Here is a 23,010-nt window from a genome sequence, read left to right as displayed (position 1 = left end):
TGGAGGAGATTTGGCTTGCAAATAACCAGACGCATTGTTACTGTTGAGCTGTTGAGGTTGCAGCACATGGAGTCATGTGAATGGAAGCATCCTTCCATGAGCCATAACCTGTCCTGCTGCTATTGGCTGCCGTGTGATGCTGATAATGAGGCCACAGGAACTTTGTTTTGAAAACTCAGTGGTTAATTTGCAATGACGAATAAGTCTATATATACAGAAACAACATCATTAGGCAAAAATAAATATATTAAAAGGTCACTTGAACATTCTATGAGACCTGCGCCATGACTGTTAACTTGCTGTAGTGTAAATTATGTGTCAATATGTGAGCACTCTCAGGAACATGTGCAGCTTGTGTGTCTGATGCAACTCAGTCAGTCCCTCGGCTCAGAGTGTAGCCGCCGGCCTCTGGGAACGTTCAAGAGTGTTTCATCAGAAACTACATCCTGAGAGATCACCTGCTCTGCTCCCTCTGTCACAACTCACAGTATTGTCTCTGAGACGTTTCAAAGTGATAAACACCTCATGGTTTTACTCAGGAGCAAAAAACTTACAAAAAACACTGCATTTGTCTTTCACAGTTTTTGGCATATTGTAATTTAGATTATGTATTTAATATACATCTCTTTCTTTCATATAGATTTACAGCTTTTGTCAAACTGAAATTCAGTGTTTTCTACAAACATGAGACCATATTATTTGTTGTGCTCTTTTGAAAAGATAAATTCTGAATCAAGAAGCAACAGTGCAAATGTAGTGGTACACACCCTATGGAGGACTAAAAGTGCCAAAATTAAATAAATAAATACATCATTAAATAATTAATTAAATATGTCATTAATTAATTAAAATTGGAATTAAATATTTCATTAATTAATTAAAATTGGAATTAAATACTTAAATGTGTTATTAAATAAATATATCATTAAATAATTAAATATGTCATTAATTAATTAAAATTGGAATTAAATATGTCATTAATTCATTAAAATTGGAATTAAATACATAAATGTGTTATTAAATATGTCATTAATTCATTAAAATACCAATTCATTTTAAGTAAAAAACATATTTCATTATTTCACTATTTAATTAATTATTTCATGGTCCTTGTGTTGCAGTGGATCATGAATTTATTTTATCTGTCAACCTCGCCCGTCAAAGTCGGTGGGCGGATCCTAACACCTGATTGGTTACCCTGCACATCAAGTCAAGGCAAATCGATTCCAGATAATGGATTGACGCAGAGCTTGTGAACACATTCCGATACACTGGGTGGCGCTATTCACCTCTACGTTGGTTTGGATACTCAATAAAACAAAACTTTATTAGCAACCGCTAAAGACTCGGTCCTCTTTCCCAAATGTTGATACATGCGGTGCAAGACAAATTTTCCTTTAGCATTTCCTTTAGCATCTACTCGGCGCGCCACGGCTCGTCTCGGTTTAGTTGTTTTTCCATTACATTGAGTACCACCTCATCGTGGGTTGAGTCGTCATAGCACGGTGGCCCGAAAGTCCCTTACCGTCATTTCTGTGCGACACAAACGCAATGCAACAATGTACATGGAGGCGATAGTACACCTGCTGCTCGGTCTGTGGCTTTCTGTCAGATTCAGAGTAATAGAAGAGTCGGAGAAAGCTGAGAGCGGCGAGTCGAAACACTCAGGAGACACACAGGAGAGTTTGGGAGGCGATACAGCAGTATCAAGCTGAAGACAAGAGGATATGAACGAGACGACATATGAGGGTAAGCTAATGCTAGTTCGCTAGCTATCGTGTATCAGTCCTGTGAACGACCCTGTAATGGCTGCAGTTTGTCGCTATTAGGTATTAAAATATGTATGCTGTGTATGTGTTTCAGATGCTCTCTGATGAGACTTCATGGGATTTACCTGAAGCAGCAGCACATGAGCCTGCAGTGGCACAAGGTGTAGAGGAGGAGGGCAGAGATGTACAGGATGCACTGATGCACTACGTGTCATGCAAAGTTATTCTTCTTGTTATACTTCTGTTTTTCTGTCCCCGGACCGCTATTGTTTTCTTTAATGCAATTCTGACAATAAACTTTTGTAGATGTGTCTATGCTATTGTTTGTTCGTGAAGGTTAGCAAGATTAAATAAAAAATTAAACGCCAAAACATTAAAACAGCTGTTTTAAGAAAATTCCAGTTTGATAAATCAGTATTGCTTTGGTGTAATTCAGTCACCAGAATTATGAACCATAAAGGAGTTTGTGTTAAAACATGTTAAATCCCATTAAACACAAATACATTATTAGGGAATATAGAATTGTTTGGTTCAGAATGTTGACTCTTTTCCTACCAGTGTCTTAACAGACAAAATGAAAAGTTATGATGCAATCACATAAGTCACAAAATAGTTTATTAGTCAGCAGCAAAATCAAAACTATTTACAATGTGCAAAGTACAAACTGTGGTGGGCCTCTCCTACAGTGGAGGGCTAAAAGTAAAACTATATACAACTACAGGTGCTGGTCATATAATTAGAATATCATGAAAAAAGTTGTTCATTATTTCAGTAATTCCATTCAAAAAGTGAAACTTGTATATTATACTCATTCATTACACAGAGACTGATATATTTCAAATGTTTATTTCTCTTTGATGATTATACCTGAATACTAACAAAAATCTCAAATTTGGTATCTCTGAAAATTAGAATATTGTAGAAAGGTTCAATATTGAAGACACCTCTAATCAGCTAATTAACTCAAAACACCTGCAAAGGCCTTTAAATGGTCTCTCAGCCTAGTTCTGTAGGCTACACAATCATGGGGAAGACTACTGACCTGACAGTTGTCCAAAAGACAAGCTTTTTCGTGATATTCTAATTATATGACCAGCACTTGTAAATCTCAAGTCTATGGGAGGTGGACTCGCTCACACTCGCCGGCTGCCCACTGCCTACCCAGCTACCCCAGCTGCCCCAGCACACCCAGGAATGACTGGTTGAAGGCAGTATTCTGGGCCATCTCCTCCCGCTGCAAGGCAGCTTCATTCTCTCTTGCCTCGCTGAGGAGCAACCAGATGTTCTCATCATGCTGGGCATGACTCCAATCCTCCTCAGCCTGCATCTCCACAAGTACGCTAGGAAGGTCCAATTTTCTGTGGCCCCCTTTCCTCTTGCCTAGACCAAAGACAGAAAAGTGATCAGAGTCAGCTTTAATGGCCAAGTAAGTACACAATATACACAGAATTTGGTTTCGGCTGTTGGTGTCATCCTAGGAATATGGAAGAGAATAATAAAAAATAAACAATAGAAAGAGGAACAGGGAGGAAAAAGAAATAGTAGTAAAATAGAACACAATATAAACAGAAATGTACAGCTAGACTGGAATGTATGAACACATTAGCAAAATGGTAATTGCTATAAACACAGTAGTGGCGATTTTTGTGTACAGGGCACTGTAGTCCAAATGTCCAGGGTGAGTGGGGTCTCTGATGATGTTTTCTGCAGTCCGTACTATGGGCTGTAGTCTGTTTCTGTCCTGCTGTGTGGTTGATCCAGAGGTGCACAGGACAGATTGTATGACTGCAGTGTAGAACTGGATCAACAGCTCATGTGGCAGGCCATGTCTCCTCAGCTGTCGTAGGAAATACATCCTCTGCTGAGCCTTTTTCAGGAGGTCCTGAGAGATTGTAGTCCCCAGGAGCTGGAAGGACTCCACAGCTATGATGTGATGTGTTTACCCACCCGTCCATCCATTTTCAATCATGATCATGTCTTTGATACTTTAATAAACTTCTGGCACTCTTCGCTTTAACCAAAGCACAAGCAGTAACTGCTCCACCACAAACAAAAACGACGTGGTGTGAACTTCATTTCATCCTGTGCACATTTTGGAGTTGCTAAGAAGAGCTGTGTTTTCTCATTTTTATGTATATTTTCATTCAGTTTCACAGCTACCTAGTGACTATAAGAAGAATGGTTGCAATACTACACCGCACCAGAACGTAAATTAATTAGAGTGACTTACTTGTTAAATCAATAGAAAATAAATGCAGCTGCATGTGTTCTGTTTATGTGTCACTGTAGCTACATGTAGCTTTCATCAGGCGTTCCTGAGCTGGCTGCTGCACAGTTTGCATTTACACCTGCCTCAATTCTTGGTCATTGGTCTCGTTGTTCTGATCATGCTTGCAGGCATTTACACCTGTAGTAATAATAATACGAAAATTAACCATGCTCTCTGTTTACCGTGTCTTACCGGTGATAAGACGTTGCTGTGACGTGCTGGTGTCGGTGTCCGAGCTGGTGCTGGAGAGGAGACAGGGCAGCCGGGGGCTCCGCGACGGAGGTGGAGTAGGCTTCGCATGTGGAAAGGGATTCTTGAACAGAAATAAACACTCACTCTAAGTACAAGAAAAACACGGCATGCTGACTGAAGTATTAGCTTCTGAGAGCTAAACGTTAGAAACAGCAGCACGAAATACAAGCAGAGCACGGAGTTAGCGCCGATGGCTAACTAGCTATCTTATTGTCTGCTACAGGAGACAACGACGTTACTTTCTAAAAATACTTGTTTGCTTAAAAGAAGGTTGCCACCAATGGAATAAATGATGTATAAGTTTCTTGAAGTCACAAAACACTCACCGTCCTCGAACGTCTCCAACAATGCAGCGGCTGAGTCTCCCTCCTGTTGCTCGCCGGTGCGGTGCCAGTAAATAGCTTCCATTAAACCTCTTCCAACACCTCCTGGTTGACCCACGCCGGCCGTTGTGGTCCTGGGTGGACCGATAGTCACTTTTGAGCTTTTTCAGCTTCTCCCTACACTGCTTCTGTCCTCTTTATATACAGTCTACTGTATATGTGAGCGGCCATCCGCTCAGAGACCTCCTGATAAACTTTCTCCGTCCAGCTCTCTCTGTATTCTTTGGTCCGCCACCAAAGACAAAGTCTCGACCTCTTCATTCACCCACGGTACAGGTCTGGCTGTCACATTAAAATTATGAAGAACAGAGAGTTTCGTGAAGAGCAATGCACACCGTCGCTGTTTACAGTCATTTTTTAATGCAGGATTTTGTTTTCGTGCTGAAGTTGCTCTGTGTCGTCACTCCCTGTCCAATCAGTGGCCTGCACTATGTAAACGCCACATTATCGGCTCATCTCAGCTCGCTGGGAACCTCAGCCGAGAAGGTGCTGAAAATTAGTCCGTATGGAAACGCTCGCAAACAAAGATGAGACGAGCCGTACCGTGCCGAGTAGATGCTTGTGGAATCGCGGCTAAACAAAGACGAGCGGAGCCGTGCCGCGCCGAGTAGGTCCTAAAGGAAAAGCGCTCGACACTCCGAGCATCGCTGCAATTTGACAGGCTGGTAATCCACAAAGAACGTGATGTTCCAGAACTTCCCTCGGTATGCCAAACGCCCTGGTCCCTGTGTGTGCTCCTGTTGCACCCTGGTACCAGAAAACCGGCGGAGTACTTCCTCTAAATTTGCAGTCACTCTACGGTCAACATCTTGGTCGGAAAGTGCGGAAATAACTTCAACAACGTCAATAAATTCCTCTGCTTTACACGCTACATGCTCGCGGTAAGCAGGTCCTGCTTCCACATACTCTGCAAGGTCTAAAATATCTCTCACCAACTCTCTAGAAAGTTCACAGCGACTCTCCCTCTACACAGCCTCCATGTTTAGAAAGACTTCTACTTCCGGTTTCAAGGCAGACAAAAGCAGTGGATTAGACTAGATTCACGTTAGTCCCGCCCACGGACTTTGACGGGCGAGGTTGACAGATAAAATTAATTCATGATCCACTGCAACACAAGGACCATGAAATAATTAATTAAATCGTGAAATAATGAAATATGTTTTTTACTTAAAATAATTGTTATTTTAATAAATTAATGACATATTTAATAACACATTTATGTATTTAATTCCAATTTTAATTAATTAATGACATATTTAATTCCAATTTTAACTAATTAATGACATATTTAATTATTTAATGATATATTTATTTAATAACACATTTAAGTATTTAATTCCAATTTTAATTAATTAATGACATTTAATTCCAATTTTAATTAATTAATGAAATATTTAATTCCAATTTTAATTAATTAATGACATATTTAATTAATTATTTAATAATGTATTTATTTATTTAATTTTGGCACTTTTAGTCCTCCATAATAATGAGGCCACAGGAACTTTGTTTTGAAAACTCAGTGGTTAATTTGCAATGACGAATAAGTCTATATATACAGAAACAACATCATTAGGCAAAAATAAATATATTAAAAGGTCACTTGAACATTCTATGAGACCTGCGCCATGACTGTTAACTTGCTGTAGTGTAAATTATGTGTCAATATGTGAGCACTCTCAGGAACATGTGCAGCTTGTGTGTCTGATGCAACTCAGTCAGTCCCTCGGCTCAGAGTGTAGCCGCCGGCCTCTGGGAACGTTCAAGAGTGTTTCATCAGAAACTACATCCTGAGAGATCACCTGCTCTGCTCCCTCTGTCACAACTCACAGTATTGTCTCTGAGACGTTTCAAAGTGATAAACACCTCATGGTTTTACTCAGGAGCAAAAAACTTACAAAAAACACTGCATTTGTCTTTCACAGTTTTTGGCATATTGTAATTTAGATTATGTATTTAATATACATCTCTTTCTTTCATATAGATTTACAGCTTTTGTCAAACTGAAATTCAGTGTTTTCTACAAACATGAGACCATATTATTTGTTGTGCTCTTTTGAAAAGATAAATTCTGAATCAAGAAGCAACAGTGCAAATGTAGTGGTACACACCCTTTTGTGCTCCTCTTCAACTTTGAACCGTTTATTACTTTCTTTGTCTAAATTACCATAACATCATTATTCCTTATCTCCATACAGGATATGAACCTTTTGTCTAGTTACCCACATCGACGGCCTCTTCTTTAGTTGCTCCCCTTAAAGATTGCTCAGATTGTCTGCTAAATATTTAGATTATAATGTATTTATGTGTGTTCAGTCAATAAAGCTTTATTATATATCCCAAGTCATGCACTAAATGTAATCCCAAGTGCTGAACATAAAAAGAGTTTAAAAAGAGTATAAATTGTATTAAAAATAAAGTTTAAATTTATCAGAACAGTAATAAAATACATAAAAAATGAGGCATGACTGTGTTTTCACACATTTCCAATTAAAAAAAAGGGCATTCATTCTCTGATCTGTGGCCTAAAAGGAGAGTTCTAAAGTGGAATATCACTAAAAATGATACAGAACTGCCAGTAAAATATTAAAAAACAAACAAACAAACAAACAAACAAACAAAAAAAACAGGTAAAGTAGGCAGCAGATCACTTTTTTAAAAAGGAGGATCAAATCAATCCAGTGACATCATTCTGTGTAATCATTCACAGACCTGGCTACCACAAACAGTCCTGCAAAGGGAATTCATGGTGTTTGACAATCTTTGATCTTTTTCCTGAAAACCTCTGTCTTACAGAGCTGCACCACCTGTCTCACAGCTGCACTGTGTGTTTCATACTTAATTTTCGCTTTCAAGATTTGTGTTGCCCCTCGATGCCTTTTGTTGGTTGGCCTCGAGCCGTAACGCCATGGTAACTGGAAATAGGGGACGTGTGAGAGCGCTCCGCAGGGAAAAATCTCTGCCTCCCTTTCTGTGTCAAACCCCCTCACTGACGAGCATCTCTTTACCTGCGAAGGCCCTTGAGACTAATGGAAGCCACCAACTTGTCTAGACTGAGCAGTGGCAACCACACTGGGACACATAAATGAGACTCCAGCTCACAGGTGAAGAGGGACAGGCATGATGCAAGTGCAACAAGAAATGAACTCATTCAGGATGAGCCTGGTGAGAGTGGAAGAATTTAGGATTACAATAATGCATCTCACTATAGTGGTTTTACTCTTATATCAATGCAAGGAGTAGAATCAGACTTCACTGGTGCTACTATAGGGTTGAAACTCATGGACAAATATGAAACGTAGGACATGATTCGTGTTAAGAAATGAAACCCAGGCAGGCTGCAGGTAATGACTGACCTGATTTTAACTTTGCTCAGCTCAAGTCAACCATTAACTACGTTAGGATGAAGTCAACAAACAGCAATCCAGTGCTGTGGAAGTTTCTTTCATAGCAGCAGTTTCTCTGTTACAGCTGCTTTCTCTGCATTTTATTTTTCTTAGAGGACATGCATCCATCCTTCCATGCTTCGTACCCCTCATGTGAGGAGACTAACCATTAACACACTTGGCCACTCTGTCACCAGGATGTTGTTAAGTTGTTTTTGTTGTGGCAGATAGACTTTTATTGCAGAGCTGTGCTCCCAATCCTTGACTTATATTTGATCCAATTCAGAGGCCAACCATGCACAAGTCCCTAGTGAGTAGTTTACAAGATTATGGAAAGGTGCATTAGGATAAATTAGGCCATGGGTACAGGAACCTTTAAGAAACACAAAGGTGAAGGGGGGGAGTTGTGGATTCACGAAAAAAATGTTTGAAACCTGATTTTTTATATTAATGTCCATGGAGTGATTCAATATCCGATTCTTTACGCCCTGAAGGATAAGAGAGAGTTTAGGTTTAGGAACCAGAGAAAGAAGTGAAACCGAGAGAAATTAAAGCACACATTGGTGCTGTCAGTCAGTGAGGGCATAAACATGAGAGTAAATTTGAGGTAGCAGCAGCAGGCAGCTGGCAGCCGGACATTATGGATACAGCCAATAAAAGCGAGAGAGTCACCAGCGGGAAAACATCACATGTGTAGAAAAGAAGCCGTGGATAGACGGAGGGTGTGACTCCGCCTATTGATCAAAGACCATCCTCCTCCCTTTTGTCTTTTCTTCAGTTTGTGAACTTCTCCAAAAAACCTCGTGGACTCCGGGCGAGCCGCGCCAAACCTTTTTTGGGCAGGCCCTCGTTTCGTTTTGTGGGATTTCGGCGCATCCGGGCTGAACGATTCCTCAAGCAAAAGACAATTTCCACGTCTTCCCTCACAACTTGTGTTTCATGGAGTCTTTGTGGAAAACATTTATCACAGCGGCGAGGTAAGAAAACTTATTTACGACCCAGTATCCGCTCACTGAGAGACTATTGTGACCCAGATTGCGAAAAACAGACAGAAAAGACGCATCTGATCTGAGCAAAAACAAACTGCATCCCCTCAGAGAGCATCAACGAATGTGAAACTATTTCACACAGCCTCATAGTAGCCTTATTGCATCCTCGGCGTTCGAAACGGTGTTCGTTGCCACACTGTGGTTTTCGTTTTACCGACGCGTTCGCAGCCTGTGTGGAAATGACTCGCACTGCGATCGAAAGTCGAGCTTTTACGCATAGAATGTTTTGACACAGTTTGCTTCCTATTGATCTGAGCAGGCTGTTCTTGCAGGCGCGATAACACAAACATTCCTCCTGAACAGCAAATTTAATGCGAATCAATAACTACAACTTTTTAGCAGGATGACGAAAGAAGACAAGAAGAAACTTTTACGCGCTGAAGTTCCGTTTTTACGTTTGGGCATGAATCATTTTTATTGAAGGGTTTAAAAGCAGCTGGGAAGGAAATTATTTTTTTTTTGCATGTCATGTGAGCTTGCTGACATCTTACAACATATCTTGGCCTGACACACTAATTGGTGAACAGTTACATGATTAATGATTGTTGGACGGACTGGAGAGAAGTGAAGTTTTTTTTTCTCTTTTTTTCTGGCATTTTCTCGCGTGGTTTGGTTTGAGGCCTGTCAGTTTGCTTTCGGAAGTATCCATCACCCTTGCCCTACACACACAGACACACACACAGACACACACAGACGTCAGAGTGCGGCTTGGAGTCCGTTGCAAACTGCTCTCAGATAAAAAGCCATCACTCTGTACTGTTGAGGAAGGTGTCAACAGGATGAGCTGATAACATCTGTGCGCTCTACAGGCCTGTGCGCTGCCATGTGCCTGGATTCGGTCCTAAAGAGGCCAGCTAGAGCTAGAATTAGGTGTTTTTTTTCCCACTAGAACCCTCACCACAGCCTGCAGATATGTCCCCGATGTTATTTTCATTTCATGTATATGCAGCGTCCTGACATGGGCACAGCTGTTTCAACATATAGCCCACTGGCAGATGTTATAGTCTGGATTTGGCAGCTTTTCAAAAAGACAGCAGGGATGTCAATAATACACTTTTAGAAAACAAAAGCATTTTTTTTTATCCTCTGTGGCCTCACTGCTTCATGCACATACTTGTAATGCAGAAAAACAATCACAACCTGAGTCATTGCTCAGGTAGTTGCATTACGCTGCCTTCAGGTACCTCTTGGAAATACCAGATTCATATTCATCAGCCTCCATGTCAGACTATAATTATTGTTAGTTCTCAAAGAAACTGGGTTTGTCATGTGATCAGTTTGCTGTAAATGCTGTCATAGATCATTACGGTCCCAGTAATCAGTGTCACAAAACACATGCTGCATTATTTGACATAGAACTTTTGGGGCAAAACAAGGGAGCAGAGAGGAGACACTTCTGTAATATTCCATGTTTGGTAATTGTTTAGACTTAGTGTATATGGCTGTACTGCGGAAATATTGAACAATTAGTCTATCACCGGAATGAAACTAGCAAATTTTGATCACAAGTTGCATCCAGCTGCTGAAATGCAGGAAAGTTGCTGTTGCTTCTTGTCATGTGTGATATTTAACAGAACTTTTTTGGACTGCTGATGAGGTCTTTTTTTAGGCTGAACATAGTTAATTCTATGATAAAATAATCAGCAGACCAACTGAAAATGAAAATAAGTGTAGGTTGCAGCCCCACATTGAAGAAGAAGTGTATGAAAAAGGAACTAGGTTTGGACTGAAGGGTTGTGGTAAGACAATGCAGAATAGAAAACATTAAGTTCACTACTCTGTTGTTTTGTGTCAGAATGTAAATACAAGATGAGAAGTACATGTTAGATCATGTGATAAACAGTTCTCAATATGACTGTGCAGACAGGTCGAGGGTGAGCCACATTAAAACGTTAGTGCATCGAATATGACTCAAACATAGCTGTTATTTCAATCACACTGTAATTCTCACATTTGCAGTCGCAGCCTTCACGTGAGCACTGCCTTTAATCACATGTGCGTTTGTTGCCACCGCCTAAACCAGTTGGGCTGGAGGTGGCACAGTCAGAGCTAATCTGTTTTTTTGCAACACAGGCCAACTACCACATTGGCTGTCTGGGGAAATGTTTTCATTGTTAACTTTCCTCATTCACTGATGCCCTTTACTTAAGCACTTAATTATAAATCAACCTCATACCCGCGCCTTGTGTTAACCTATTTGATGTGTCACATTTGCTTTACAACCTTCATGTACATCCGCTGATAAGGGTGTATGTGAAATATGTGCTTCTTAAAGTTTGCCAAAATGCTTCAGGCTAGTACTTATCTAACAGTAACTCTGTAGTTTGTGCAATTTTTTGTGTTGTCTGCTATAAATCATGCTGTCCTATCTGTTGTCTGAGTTTTTTCATGACAGTGAGTTAACTTTTCTGAGCTAATTGTTGTTTTTATACTGTCAGGTCTGGAGCCACATCAGTGCAGCATCATAGCAAAGTTACCACATGATGAGCAGCGAGTCGTTGCAGACCCTCACTGACCCGTCGCTACGGAACAAGATGCCATTATATGAGGGGACGATAGCATCCACAGGACTGCCAAAACCACAAAATATGCCCGGCTTCCTGGGGAAGCAGACCCTGCAGTACAATGGGGCCTATTTTACCTATGACCCCAGAGGAAAAGACGGAGCAGAGTTCAGTCCCCTGTGGAGTGGCTCAAAGACATCTCTGCTGGACGGCAGAAGTCCTGTGAGTCACCTCTACAGCATGGAGGGACAAAACCACATAATTTACAGGAAAGACAGCAGTTCTTCAGAAGAAGGCCATTCTCATTCTTCCTCTTTGCGCCATGCCCCAGTACAACAGGGCTTCATGTTATACACGAAAAGTCCTGAGATCAGCAGTCCGACAGCTGCCACTTCAGTAGCTCTTAGGAAACAAAAAACTGGAGGAGAGAATTTACCCTCCCCTTCTGAAAACTCAGTTTACTTGGCAATTCCTAAGCCAGTTTATGGACATAACCCCTGCTGTAATGAACTGGGTTGTATGATGGGACGACGATACGGTGCAGAACATGGCTCTCCGAGGATACCAAACACTGTGTATGAGCACGACTGGACGCAAACTGATGCTCACTACACCGAGAGGCCACAGAGGAAAGCTCAAGACACAGTGCTGCAGCAGAGGGGCTTACAGCTGGAGTCCAGTGCAGAACCGCTGAACAGGATGGCTGTGGAGGCTTACAGCCCAGGTAGAGCGAGGCCTGTGATTGAGCCAAACTTCAGCAGTTACCCCTGCACCCCCACTCGCTCATTGTTTGGTTCTTTAAGTGAGCACAGCCAGCCTCCACAGACTTCCCCCAGAGGCTACCCCGGCCTATACCCCTCCCATCCAACATATGAGCATATGACCTCAGAGGTTTATCAGGACCATTCTCTCATGTCCAAATATGGCCAACTAGCACAGCACCCAGTGTTTTACTACCCCCAGGCAAATGGTGAGGTAGAAAACAGGACGCAGTGTAAAGATAGTGGCAGTAAGCAGAGAGAAGATGGCCCTGTTATTCATAAACACATAATCTCAAACCCCCGGGAGCAATACATAGTGCCTCAGCCGCTTCATGCTGAAATTCCTTTGCCTTTGCCTAGCCCTGAGATATTGCCAAGTCATCCCTTTATGCAGGGTTTTGACTATCCATGTTATGCAGTTCCAAGATTACATTTCAAAGCAAACCAGATTGGGCCCCCCCTAAAAAGGCAACATGCATCGCCAACTTTTCACCCTAGTCGCATAAATGTTTCCCCTTCCAGTCAACATGTGGATCACCCCATGGCCTCTGCAGCCAGTCTACATAAAGACAAACTCAACACTAGCCAGCATGTTAACCAGATGCATAGTTCCTCGGCGTTCCTACGTGTGGACCAAACCAGCCCAGCGCGACGTGTCAGCCAAACGTCGCCATCCAGCATACAAATTGGCAGATTTTTCCCCCCCTTCACCAGCCTGCACATAGACCCAACCCCAGTCCTTCCACCAGCTGGCTTGAGCATGGGCAGAGTCCTGGACTATTCTTCCCGTGAAGCCCAAAGGACTTGCTCAAAACCACCAAAAAGTCTTCCTGTTTCCTCAGCAACATGGCTACCCCAGTCGCCCAATCACAGCTCAGATCGAGTCCGCACAGATGGACCCAACAGTGCAAGTGTCCGAAAAATAATTCATTGCCCTGCTGGTGCAACAGGAAGTAGACACGACTCTGTGTCCAGTTCAGAAACCAATCCCCATAAACGGTGCCTGAAGAGAAGCATTTCTCACTCATCCCAGCATATCAAAATAAAAGAAGAGGATGAGGATTTATACCAAGTAGAACTCACCAAGAAGCTGCAAAAAGTAGAAAAGGAAAATATCCATGTAGGAAATCAAATGGACTCTCCTCCTATGCCAGTTATTGACAGTGTTTTCAGTTTGGCACCTTACCAAGCATACCTGCAGGCCTCTGGAGTGTTATTTCCAGGCAGGTTACCTCAGAGAGCCATCGAGTCTGAGCATCATGAAGTCAAACCCAAGATAGACATCAAAGAAAAGAGGCCAGATCAAGATCGACAGCAGTCTGTTGTCCGTCTAGGTTCCAAAGAAGTCTGTCCAGAGACCCCAAGAGAGAATACTGCTGTAGAAGACTTTGATACCAAAAAGATTAAAGTAGAAAAAGTAGATCCATCAGATATAAACCACTCTGTACAGGCTCATGTTGGTCAAAACGACTGCCGCAAAGTGACAATCAAAAAAGAGCCTGAAGACTCTGGTTTATCTGACACTGGACCCACGTTGCTGAAACAGAAATGTGAGCCTGATGAACTTGAAAGTAAGCCCTCATTAACAGATGAAAATCAGACTTCTGATGAGTGTAAACCTGCTCAGGTGACTGCACAGATGAATTCATCTCCTCAGGGTGACACACATGCACTGCACAAACACACCGACGTCCTTCAACCCAAAACTAGTTCCCCACATCAGCCGTCAGAGAGCAAAATAGGTTTCAAAAACATTCCACCCCATTGTCTTAAGCTGTCCACATACAAAATTATCATTCCTGATGGCAAGCATAGTAACCCTGCTCCACCCCCAGAGATGCCACCTGCACAGCCGCCGGCCGAATTAATTAAACTGAAGCTCCAAATGCCGGTCCGCAAGCACTTCTTTGAACTACACCATTCTCTCTGTAAGCTGGTATCCAAATCTGTTTTGGCCTCTTTGGAACAGGAGCTCAAAGACTGGTTGTCTCAGTTGGAAATGACTGAACCTGCATCTGCGTCCTCCAAAGTGCAGAAAGTATCGTGCTTGTTCGGAGTAAAAGCCAGAGAGGTGTGGCTCAGCGAGGAGATGAAATCTGCACTCCACAAGGTCCTGGAGAGGTTGAGAGAGTACACCATGCAGGAACGCTGCCCTTTTCCACACGTCATGCGGACGGGAGCTGTGTTTCTCCCCATGCTGGTGGTGAAGGAGCTTCTGTTTCCGATGGTCCAGGGCAGCTTCATCGATCAGGTCCTGCAGCAGCACAAAGTGGAACTGCGACCCACCACGCTGTCCGAAGAGAAGATCCTCATCCAGCTTCACAAACGAGCCTGCTCTTCCCGCCTCAGGAGGCTGATGTCCCTCAAACACCTGCCTGACATCTACGCTGATGCAGTCAACCTTTTATATTACACCTGCGTCTGCAAACAGCTGGGTGAGTACCTGATCACCTCAGATGTTCCGAGGTACAGGAGAAAGTGAAAAGAACTAGGTAGTGCTGAGATAATGGTGGTTACAGACACTTTATTTAGATATTTTCTAGCTTAATTCCAAGTGTGGGATTATGTTGTGATAATGAGTTTCTTTGGTATTTTAATGCCAGACTGTAGAAGCTGCAGGTGTTGCAGTGAGCAACTCTTTGCTAATTACCCCTCATGAGGCAATACTGGACACAACTATGTATCTGACTTACTGCGAAGGGAAGAAAATATTCATGAAGGTGATAATAAATTATCATTTTATTTTAAGGCTGTGCAAGCACATACACACAAACTAAAGGCTTTTAAAATGTTTTACAGGTGTAACACCAGCAGCCCTCAGCTTTAAAATTGGAATCCATCGCATAAGTGACTTGCAGTTTATTGGTCAGGCTGCTGTGAAAATAGAACTAAAGAAGTATGTTTATGCTTAAAAAAAAAGACAAAAAAATATGGCTTATAATTTGTTTTCAGTGTTAAATCTCATTGATCACAAACTGTTGTTTCAGAGAGACATTCACCAGATCTTTATTTCCTTATAAATACTTTGAGAGATGATATCTACTTTGATAATTTGACCACATGATGTACACAACATCACAGCTAAAGACTACTTCCTGCCCTAGTTTGCAGATTTCTGGAAATCCCCTTTTGGTACACAGTGTTATTTAATGATTCTTCTAGATTTTATTTTAGAGCATTATATTTTGACTCGTATCTATAGTGTGGTCTTATAGTGATCATATTTTTTGCATTATTGACCCTTTTTTGTAAAGAACTAATCACAGTAAAGAAGAAAAGAAATATTCAATATAAAATCCATTTATTTTTTACAGAATCAACCTCACCTGATGTCCAAAAGAAAGTCCAGGTATATTTATCTTTTATGTTGTCCCTTAATCTCACTACTCTTTGCATTTTCTGATTAGAAAGTGGGAAACCTTTCTGCTAACCTTCAATAACCAATCACAAGAAGCTGCATGATTACATTCTACTTGTTGTCGGGGGGGAAGGGCGCTGGGCTGCTTATGGGTAAATGAAACTTTCCCTTCTGAAGGGTCTAACACAACTTAAAGAGAGTGATGCGGGCTGTTGGATGACATTAACAGAGGAAGGAAGTGGCAGGCTGCTACACACACAGGACTCATCGGTGCTGCATTATTGGGTTGGAGTGAAAGTTTACAGAAAGATGGTGCATCGCTGCTGTTTAATGGACCAGTTCCGGCAAAAAACCCCACATCTGTGCTGTTTAGTCTCAGAGAGACGTGATATTAAACTATTACTGATGCATGAATGTGTGAATGTTAATGTATATTCAAAGTTCAGGGTTGTATATTGTGGGTGAAAAACAATCCAACTCTCAAAACAAGGATCTTGAAGTCAGCATCTCTTTATTCAGACAGTGTACAGAATCTCACAACACCAGGTTATGGGAGACTATTCCTCGAACAAGTGGTATGACAATATTTATATGTTTGTATCATGTTGTTTAGCTACGTGTAAGTTCTGTCTGTTCTCAATAATTAGTCTTTTGCTCTGTCACGGGGGAGCAGCACAAATCTCCTTATCTATCACAAGAGTGTAACTCTTCCTGCCCAAGATCTTGGGAGTGTAGCTCTCTCCTCTCAGGCCACTCATACACATTCCTTTTCTGTACTGTCACACAGATCTTTAACCTCTCATAAAACAGGAAATACAATCCTTAGTATTTTCCATCATATATTTTATACAGTTGAAACCAGAAGTTTACATACACTGCATAAAAATACACATAACCTTTTTTTCCCCCAACTGTCTGACATTCAATCAGACTAAACTTTTCCTGTTTTAGGTCAGTTAGGATTACCAAAATGATTTATATTTGCTAAATGCCAGAAAAAAGAGAGAGAAGTTTACCTCTGCCAAGGAACGCAGCGGAGTTATGTGACAATCAGCGTCCATTTACTCAAAAACGGAATAACAGATTTGGATGAAATTTTCAGGAAAGGCTACAAATGACACAAGGACCACCTCATTAGATTTTGGTCGTGATGCGGCTTATAGTCTGGATCCAAGAATTTGTTGAGGATTTCCGTATCATTGTGAGATAGCAGCACAGTGTCACTATGTACTGTAACTATGACAAGTGAGCACTACGTCAGCTGCCTGCTGACAGTCATGATTGCGATCCTACTACAAATCAGCCGCCGTTGACTGATTGTGACTTATCCGTCGGGAATCATACAAGGAACAATTGATTAAATTGTGGGGGTTTTTCAAAGTCCCATCATTTCTGCTACATATTTAGGTCACGCGTTTCGACATCTGTGCATAATGTACACATGCATAACACACACCTGTGCACAACGTAAGATAATTTTTTATTAAAGATTTCATCCGTTGGAAATGATATAACTGAGCAGCCTTGGCGGAGTACTGAATTACTGTCTTCAAAGTCAGAAGTTTGCATACACTTAGATTACTAGGCCTTCAAACTATTTGCTAAGGTCCAGGTGATGATGTCATGGCCTTGAAGGCTTTTGATAACATTTGAGTTCACTGGAACCACACCTGTGCGTGTATTTTATTTCACTGGCTTTAAACTGTATGACTTGGGTCAAAAGTTTTGGGTATCCTTCCACAAGCTTCTCACAGTAGTTTGCTGTAATTTTGGCCCATTCCTCCTGACAGAACTGGTGCAAGTGAGTCGGATTTGTAGGCCGCCTTGCTCGCACACGCCTTTTCAGCTCCACTTACAAATTTTCTACGGGATTGAGATCAGGGCTTTGTGATGGCCACTAACAAACATTGACTTTGTTGTCCGTAAGCCACTTTGTAACCCTTTTCTTGGTATTCTTGGGGTCATTGTCCATTTGGAAGACCCATTTGTATCCAAGCTTTAACATCCTGTTGGCTTGAGATGTTGCTTCAGTATTTCCACATAATATTCTTTCCTCAGTATGCCATCTCTTTTGTGAAGTACATCAGTCCTTCCTGCAGCAAAACACCCCAACAACATGATGCTGCCACCCCCGCACTTCACAGTTGGGATGGTGTACTCAGATTTGCAAGCTCCCCCCTTTTTCCTCCACGTGTAACTATTGTCATTACGGTCAAACACTTCAATTTTAGTTACTTCAGACAACTGGACATGTCTCCAAAAATTAAGGTCTTTGTCCCTGTGTGCATTTGCAAACTGTAATCTGGGTTTTTTATGTTGCTTTTGGAATAATGGCTTCTTCCTTGCTGAGTAGCCTTTCAGTCCACGTTGGTACAGGACTTGTTTCACTGTGGAGAATGACACTTTCATACCAGCTTCAGCCAGCATCTTCACAAGGTCCTTTGCTTTTGTTCTGGGGTTGATACGCACATTTCGCACCAAAACACATTCATCTCTGGAACACAGATCCCGTGTCCTTCCTGAGCGGTATGATGGCTGGACATTCTGATGAAGTGTAGACTGAGTTACAAATCAAGGCCAGATTCTATGACTTGACCGTGTTCAAACGTCTTAAAAAGTTTCTTTAAAGATCTTTGAAAAAATCACCAAGAGAAGTCAGCTTTTGAGGGCAGTAGGATTTATTTGTCGACAAAAATCCAGGAGTAATTCTTAGCAGTGATAACACCCCAAGAAGAACTGAAGATGCTGAGCTGTGCACCATCTTTTATGCTGTGAGCGTTGGTCATTTTTCCACGCCTATAGAGCGTATGATAGGAGTGACAGTTTTGACGCCATTCTACTTTTCTCAATCTATTGGGCCGATCATGACGTCAGGTTATCATATTTCACCCTAGATCTCACGTCACAGAAGACGTGCACATTAAGTTATCATTAGGTCATCTTTTACAGAGACCATGCCCAGACATGTTCAGATTTTTTGCTCCACATCTTATCCTTATTATTTTTTGGTAGATTTCATGCATATTATTCCAATATATGTTAAATGTTATAATACCTTAAGTTTACACCATTTTGTTTTGAGTACATATGTTTTACTTCTGGTTTTTAGTCTAATAGCATTTGCCATAATTATATCATCTCTTATTTTTAGCACATTGTACCCAAAAATATTACACTACAATTCCCATGCTGTTTATACTTGCATATAATTGTTTGAACAGATAAACGTGGAACCTTCAGGCATCTGGAACTTGTACCCGAGGATGAATCAGACACGGGAAGGTCCACAATTGTCTTTGTGGTATCTTGGCTGATGTGTTTAGATTTTCCCCTGATGTCATGCAAGCAGTGTGTTTGAGGTGTGCCTTAAAGTACATCCACAGGTGTGCCTCCAATTAACTCAAATGTTATCAAAAGCTGTCAAGGTCATGACATCATCATCTGGGCCCTCCCAAATAGTTTGAAGGCATAGTAATCTTAGTACACTTTTCACTTTGAACAAACTGTCCTAACTGACCTAAAACAGGAAAGGTTTAGTCTGATTTAATGTTAGACGCTGAGAAAAAAAAAGTTATGTGTTCTTTTATACAGTGTACATAAACTTCTGGTTTTAACTGTATATAAAATGCTAATCTATGTTTTTGGTAAGATGAACAAAATATGTTAATCTTTGACTTCTTCCTCTGCCTGCCTGTAGCTCTCAGCTCCTTTGCTGTGACTGAAGGCTTATATGATAAAAAAGCATCACAAAACCATTGTTTATTTTGTTAAAAAGACTTGGTGAGAGCAAGAGTTAAAAAAGCTTAAGCATTCAGCAAATGTTGCTCAAACTAAGTAGCCGTAGCTAGTGCACTTGTTTTCGCCTATTTTTAGTCGCATATTTGGTGCTAGTGTGTAATCTTAGCCATGCAAAGGAGTGTCTAAGGATGACTCACTAAAATTCAGTGCTCTTCTTTATCTTGATGAAGAACTTATCACCTACTTTAATCGTTTGGCTGCAGAGGACTAACTTGGGAGAAGAATCAGTTGTGGATTTTAGTCTTTTCATGGGATTTAATGCCACTAAAAAAAAGATATTACTCCACTTCTCTTTTCAATATTTGATTTGCTTGATTAAATGTCTGTTCACTGCTGACCTTATTATTGGTTCACATGGTTTGGGAGCACCTGACTTTTGGTATCTGAACATTTTTCCTGTCCCACTCTTACCTCGCTGCTGTTTTATTCCCGACTGATAGCACCCCTCTTAGCAGCTGACTTTTTCCCCCAGCCTTCGTGTTTACTCCCACAGCCTTTTCTTCTGTCTCTGCTCAAACGCTGTTTGATGGTGGAGGATCATGCTGCCCAATCACCATGTGCCAGCTGATATTAATAGAATAGTTTCTCCTTGTTCCTGTGTGCTGAGTAAGAGGTGTTCTGGGAGAATTAGTTTGTCGACCTGTACGGAGGTGTCGGGTGCTGTGGCAGCCAGCTTTCGTTTTACAAATCATCAGTTGGGGCAAAAGTGAATATATTTATATCTTTTTTTTTCTTGGGTCAGAAATCTATGAAAGCCCTTTTCTGATTTGCACTCCACTTGAATCTTATGTTTGCCTGAGCACTGAATAACATCTATAAACTGTTCCCATTTAGCCAACAACCTGATTTATATATGGTATACATATATTTTTATTTTGACCTCTCTTAATTGCTATATTCATTGTGTTGCAGGATTAGATGTGGATCTAGATTGCAGAGAACAAGATGGAGGCTCTGAGGCATCTAACAGCACGAGGGCTCCCGTATTTCCAGACATCGCTGCATCGCCACCACCATCACCCTCAGAGTCACACCCACAGAGATACATGAAGAACCAGGAAACTCCACCAAAGTGGAGCAGGAACAGGACAAAACACAGAGTAAAGAGCAGTTCAAGGCGCATGTTTTTAGACAACAGCTTGTCAGATGCAGAAGATGCAGGAGACATAGAAAAGATAGTGGTTGGAGGCGTTCTGGACACATTTAGCAAGGAAGACTGGGGTGCTCATGACTCCCAAAGGATCGAGGATAGTGGAACTGATCATATGTTTGCAGAGCAGGATTCTTCACTCGTTCAACAAAGCACAGCTTCAGAGAATTCCTGGACGTGTCCTTTAACGCTGGACCAGCTGTGTCCATCTCCCAGTGATGCAGAGGAATCCTCGGCTCCGTGGCGTGTTAGTCAGTCCTCAGGTCCAGCCACAGCTCAGGTCAGGTCCAAGAACTGTTCAGGCATGATTCTAAAACTGAGAAGGATGCTCAGTGAAGGGGTAAAGAGAAAAAGGGCTCGATACCAAGCAGTGTCCGAGTCCCAGACTAATGATGTGGAGGGAGCGAGCAGCGAGAGGGACCTTCACAGGAGAACGCACAGGTGGCAGCAAACAGGCAGCTTCTCCCACCACGCTTTGAGGCCCCTTAGCAGCTCCTCTAAAAGAAAAGCCAGATCCCTCCTGAAGATCAAATACTGCCCCTACTTGTCTGCCTGCCACAGTGCGGAACACAGGAGGCGGTGGGTCCTGCGGTCGGCTGTCCAGACGGCTCGTAGGGCCATGAGGTTCTACTACCCAGACCTGGTGGGGAAGAGAATCTGCCACCTGTATGAGGAAGATGACAAATCAGAAGTGTGGTACAGAGGAGAGGTGCTGCGTATCCACGAGGCTCATACAGACCCTCTTAAGACTATATATGAGGTCAGGTACGATAGTGAGCCAGAGTGGAAGTACTACCTAGAGCTGATGATAGACTACAAAAAAGGCTGGCTCAAAATCGAAGACTAGTTTTAAACGGTTCCGTTTCTTATTTTCTCTTAACTTTGCCAACAACAGGCTGATATCTGTCTACCCTCCTCAAGAATGAAGTTGGACTTGATATGTTTTGTAATGAGGCCACTGAAAACATTCCTTGTCACTTGAGAGCGCTGCGTTGCTGTCTTCAGGGATGGACACTATATCCAGTGTGCATGTTTTAAGCTCTTGCCATCCTTGAAGCACAGTAGCTCTTTAGTTTTATCCATAAATTACACCCTCACTGTGCTTGATTGAATAAAACATTAGATTATAAATTGAGTTGTTACTATGAATATTTATTTTTTTTCACCTGTGTTGAGAAATGAATCATTCTGAGTGCAGTTGTGATGTTCTTATTTTGCAGCAATTGACATGAAGTCATTTTTGTAAGGCTTTCACTGTCAAACGGTGCCAGACACATGTATGTAGGTTTACAGTAATGCAGTGCCAGTCATGTATGCCTTTTTAGAGTGAAGTTTTGACCCCAATGACTGTGGTTGTTTTTTTGTGTGTGTAACTGAGGCTGGCATTAGTGTAGTTGTGTGCCAAGCTGAGGTCTTTAAGTGACACAGACTAAGATGCTTCCATGTCACAGTGTATTTAATCACTGTGAGCCTTAAGACAGAACCTCAAATCATATTACAATTTTGTATAATTTCTGACTTCTGCAGATTGAATTAAAACATTGTCATTTTGTGTATTGTGTAAGTATTTGTAATACTGTTGTTTTGTCATGTTACTATATAAATATCCAAGCTAAACTTCATATTGCTATATCTTTGTCACTCATTACCAGCTACATCTTCTCAACTAACTACGTAGAAATGAAAATCAATGTAAATGTTAGTGCAATCTGGGAAAAATGTTGGCATTTTGTTATGTACCGCAGCATCACAACTGTTGTAATCTTTCATCCTACAGTGAATGAATCTGGCTTAGTGTCAAAAACAAGGCGTTAAAAGAGTGTTATACTTTTTTCACCCAATATCAAAGTGGGTGTCATATTGCACCTGAAACAAAGTTCTTAAAAACAAGCATTTTTGTAAATTTTCAGAATAGAGCCTAGTGTGTACCTTCAAATTACAATTAGTGTCTTTGTCCCCATCCAGTGGCAGAATGTTTAGCTGCAAAATTACCTCTTAAACTTTCAAAAGTCCTGTTTTGTTGGATGTTCTAAAGCTGGGTTTTGCTACAAGTGACAGTACACAGAGGTAGTCTCTAAGGACACAGTTTATCAACACATCACATAGTTATTGTGGCAACTGAATGAAAATGGATGCTGCCACAGCAGAGACATTGTGTCCGTTATCAAACAACCACCCATGCCAGAACCATGTTTGCAACATTTTGCACTTTAATATTTTCTCCAAAACAGACATCTAATTTTTCCCACATTTTTACACTAATAGGAAATAAAACACCTTTGATAGCATAAAGAAAAGATATGTAGAAAAGTATTAAAAGTTTTTGGATGT

The 23,010-nt window shown here is 41.4% G+C and overlaps 1 protein-coding gene and 1 long non-coding RNA gene across 2 annotated transcripts; both read left to right on the top strand.

The window, feature by feature from the left end:
- The first annotated feature begins 803 nt into the window (after positions 1-803).
- On the top strand, positions 804-2,080 carry LOC129347919 (uncharacterized). Its single transcript, XR_008600264.1, has 2 exons — positions 804-1,749; positions 1,864-2,080. It is a non-coding gene; the product is annotated as an uncharacterized LOC129347919 (long non-coding RNA).
- Positions 2,081-8,766: 6,686 nt separating this feature from the next.
- Positions 8,767-22,301, top strand: c3h15orf39 (chromosome 3 C15orf39 homolog). Its single transcript, XM_023280989.3, has 3 exons — positions 8,767-9,036; positions 11,547-14,808; positions 20,442-22,301. Exons 2-3 carry the CDS (start codon positions 11,589-11,591, stop codon positions 21,524-21,526), a joined length of 4,305 nt encoding a protein of 1,434 aa, XP_023136757.2. The 5' UTR covers positions 8,767-9,036; positions 11,547-11,588; the 3' UTR covers positions 21,527-22,301.
- Positions 22,302-23,010: the final 709 nt, after the last annotated feature.

Source organism: Amphiprion ocellaris, chromosome 3, assembly GCF_022539595.1.
Source record: "Amphiprion ocellaris isolate individual 3 ecotype Okinawa chromosome 3, ASM2253959v1, whole genome shotgun sequence".
Lineage (NCBI taxonomy): Eukaryota > Metazoa > Chordata > Actinopteri > Pomacentridae > Amphiprion > Amphiprion ocellaris.
Note: the sequence above shows the minus strand (reverse complement) of the source record. Positions and strands in the feature narration are given on the sequence as shown.